Source organism: Eurytemora carolleeae, unplaced genomic scaffold (assembly GCF_000591075.1).
Source record: "Eurytemora carolleeae unplaced genomic scaffold, Eaff_2.0 scaffold1921, whole genome shotgun sequence".
NCBI lineage: Eukaryota > Metazoa > Arthropoda > Copepoda > Calanoida > Temoridae > Eurytemora > Eurytemora carolleeae.
In genome coordinates this window covers 35,404-38,835 of record NW_019397824.1, presented here as the reverse complement: position 1 = coordinate 38,835, position 3,432 = coordinate 35,404, and the positions used below count along the sequence as shown (strand labels likewise).

At 43.3% G+C, this 3,432-nt stretch overlaps 2 protein-coding genes across 2 annotated transcripts in view; one reads left to right on the top strand and one right to left on the bottom strand.

Moving 5' to 3' along the window:
• Window positions 1–278: 278 nt before the first annotated feature.
• Window positions 279–2,249, top strand: LOC111716022 (uncharacterized). Its single transcript, XM_023491434.1, has 2 exons — window positions 279–786; window positions 1,207–2,249. Exons 1-2 carry the CDS (start codon window positions 279–281, stop codon window positions 2,247–2,249), a joined length of 1,551 nt encoding a protein of 516 aa, XP_023347202.1.
• A 309-nt stretch (window positions 2,250–2,558) lies between these two features.
• The window catches only part of LOC111716021 (alpha-2C adrenergic receptor), a gene marked incomplete at its 3' end in the record, with an annotated part of 14,182 nt that continues 13,308 nt past the window's right edge, over window positions 2,559–3,432 (bottom strand). The window contains 1 exon segment of the mRNA XM_023491433.1: window positions 2,559–2,625. Within this exon segment, the coding sequence (XP_023347201.1) occupies window positions 2,559–2,625 (67 nt within the window).

Here is a 3,432-nt window from a genome sequence, read left to right as displayed (position 1 = left end):
GTCCGCCGAAGCCAGACTCCAGGTCCAGCTGGTGCAGGTGAATGCTATTTTCACAAACGGTTCAGAAACTCTGGGAATAACTGCCGTCCTCCATGCAGTTTCCAGGGAAACTCCAGAGCCGACGGGAGAAGGAGGAATGAAACAGTCTTCCCGTCAGTGGTTTTCTCATCTACCTCCAGGATATCCTCTCCAACCGCAACTTTTTGGTCCACACAGGTGCATCACGCTCAGTTTTTCCACACCATTCATCAGCTGCTCCCACAGGTCCTCGTTTACTGATGGCTGATGGTCGTCCTACCAAAGCTTGGGGTTCTAGGACTATCCTGCTTCAATTTGGTAACCGCCGTTTTCAGTTCTCATTTCTACTAGCAGATGTTGATTGTCCTATACTGGGGGCTGATTTCCTGGCTGAATTCGACCTTCTGGTGGATGCTTCTAAACAACAGGTTCTGGAACGTGCATCTAGGAAGCCTCTATCCTCTCCAGTCATGTCAACCGCCAATCCCGCCGTTGCTTCAGTTTTCAAACTTGCTCCTGATGTTTCCTCCCTTCTGAAGGAATTCCCTGCTGCTTGGGAACCTCGTCAACCTGGTCAACTTCCTGCTCACAAGGTGGAGCACGTCATAGAGACTTATGGTCAACCACTGTTTGCCCGTGCCCGCCGATTGGATCAAGCAAAGTTGGAGTCCGCAAAAGCTGAGTTTCGTAAGATGGAAGAGGCGGGAATTATACGACGTTCTGACAGTCCCTGGGCCTTTCCACTACACATGGTTCCTAAACCAGATGGTTCTTGGCGTCCTTGCGGCGATTATTGCCCTTTGAACAACGTGACAAAGCCTGATCGTTATCCTTTGCCAAATATCCGTGATTTCACAAACAATTTGAAACATTGTACAGTTTTTTCAAAACTGGACTTAGTGAAAGGTTATCATCAAGTCCCCATGAATAGTGAAGACATTGTTACGCCTTTTGGTTTATTCAAGTTCCTGTCCATGCCCTTTGGCCTGAAGAATGTTGCACAGACCTTTCAATGTCTCATGGACCAGATCTTTAAAGGTTTACCTTTTGTTTTTATTTACCTTGATGACATTCTTGTGGCAAGCCGTGGATGAGGTCTTCACCTGAAACATCTCCGATTTGTCCTGGAACTCCTAGTACAGAATGGCCTGGTCATCAACCTCGAGAAATGAAGTTTTGCTCTTCCAGAAATTGATTATCTCGGTCACAAGATTACAGCCACAGGAATTGTTCCCCTCCGCCGTCATGTTGAAGCACTACTTCAGCTGCCTCGTCCTCAAGATGTCTGTTCCTTGCAAAGATTCCTTGGCATGGTCAATTTCTACAGGAGGTTTCTTCCTGGTATTGCAAAGATTCTCCGTCTGCTCACAGATGCCCTGGCTGGAAACCCTAAATCATTAAACTGGTCAGAAACTCATCAGGAATCCTTCGAGAAAGCCAAGTCCGCCCTTTCCTCTGCCGTTCCATTGACTCACCCTTCTCCGTCTGTTTCCCTTGTAACAGATGCTTTCGCCTCACACGTTGGAGCAGTCCTGCAGGAGCGCAAGAAATCCAATTGGAGACCTCTAGCCTTCTTCTCTGCAAAACTCTCCGCCACCCAGCAAAGATATTCCGCCTTTGACAGAGAGTTATTGGGGGTTTTTCTCGCCCTACGTCAATTCCGTTTCGAGTTGGAGGGAAGAAAGTTCCACATCATTACAGATCATCTCCCCCTGGTTTCCGCCCTGTTCCAAGTTTCTCCGCCCTGGTCAGCACGCCAACAACGCCAGTTATCTAATATATCAGAGTTTACCAGTGATATTCGCCATACTCCAGGATCTGCCAATGTTGTGGCAGATTATCTTTCCCGTCCATCTCCTCCTTCCCCTTGTCATCTGCCTTTTGCCCATCCCCCTGAAGGTCAAGTGTCAGAGGTGTCGGGGGTGTCGGAGGTGTCCGAGGTGACAGATTCTTCTCTACCCTCTCCCTTTCCAACCTCCGCCAAAGGTATTAATTTTGAAGAGCTAGCATCAGACCAACGTTCTTGTCCAGAGGTTCTCCGTCTACAGAGATCTCCCTCTCTCCGCCTCGTTAAAAATGGTTCTTTACTCTGTGATGCTAGTGATAATAGGAGATTAGACGCTTATCCTCCGGTCAACCTCCGGCCTCTACCCTGGGGGGGGGGGGTACTGTGGAAGACGAGACCTGGCGGCCTCCTTACCCAAAGGCCGAGAATAAAGAAGAGAGCTTGAGAATCCTACGTGGCATTCTCTGTAGTAATAATGTGATTTCGTCCGACATATTTTAGAGTTCTATTGTTTCCTTATAAGCTAAATATATACTCAAGAAAGATTCCTTGTCTTATTGGAGATCGACTCAACGTCCTCCATAAAGTCACTTTTTTAGATCAATGATCTGTTTTTAAATTATATACTATTTAATTCAAATCGAATCAGACAAAGGTTTGAAGGATATCGTTGTAATTAGGCATTTTGAATGTCATCTTTGCATGAAGGCCAGAGGTTCATTTGAAATTACGCTTACATTGCCTTTAAACTTACATTTTGTGTCATTTCAATATTTTCTTTAGTTTCATGTCTAGAAGTCACATTCTTCATTGCCCTTTTCCTAAATAAAAAGAAATAATAAGGTTTAGAAAAAACAGAATCTGGCTTCGCACAGCGTGTTCTAAGTCGGTTATTAGCCTCAAACTCAAAATTTGTCTAATATACATATATATATATCTATGTACCTGGATGGCGTAATACATTGTCATGTCAAAACATGGGCGTTCTTAGGAATTTTCCAGGGGGGGGCCGATTTTTTCCTTAGGGGGCTGAGCCTTATTGAGCCCTCCCTTCATTAGTAAACCCAGGTGTTAAAATTAAAATATTTGATCTGAGCTGGGAACTTTAGAATGGTGGATATCAGGATTAATGCTTAATCCTCTCTTTTTGCTAATCTCGAGACTAAAATAATCTCAAGATTATGTTAGTCTTGAGATTAAATATAAAGATCAACAAATTTGATTCTAAGAACGCCAGACTTGTGCGTTTTCTTGACTGGAAGGGCCTTTACTTAATTGCTTACCCATTTATTTATTAATTCATTAGTTAACATTGGTTAAAATAGAATCTTAAACATATTATTATTTATTTTCTTCACCGATTAATTTCAAAAATGGCCAACAACAAATTCTTTACTTGTTAGAAATTGCGGATTTCTCTCATGGAATAGAATTTATTTTCAAGGCTGTCATTGGTCAATACAATTTACGAACTATATTCCTGCACTCTCATTGGAGAAAACAATGTACGGATATCCAAAGAGAGAGAAAAAGAGTGGATTAAGCACTGAAATTAAAAGTTTCCACAGTGGATATTCGGATTAAGTAGTTGGGATTAAAGGTTATCTATTCTAAAGTTCCCAGCTCTG

What these genes read in the sequence shown, in the direction of transcription:
- LOC111716022 (XM_023491434.1), top strand. Translation starts at nt 279, where the DNA reads ATGGCTGATGGTCGTCCTACCAAAGCTTGGGGTTCTAGGACTATCCTG. An exon ending in CATGGTTCCTAAACCAGATG is followed by an intron (nt 787 to 1,206) that starts GTTCTTGGCGTC and finishes TTGCTCTTCCAG; the next exon opens with AAATTGATTATCTCGGTCAC.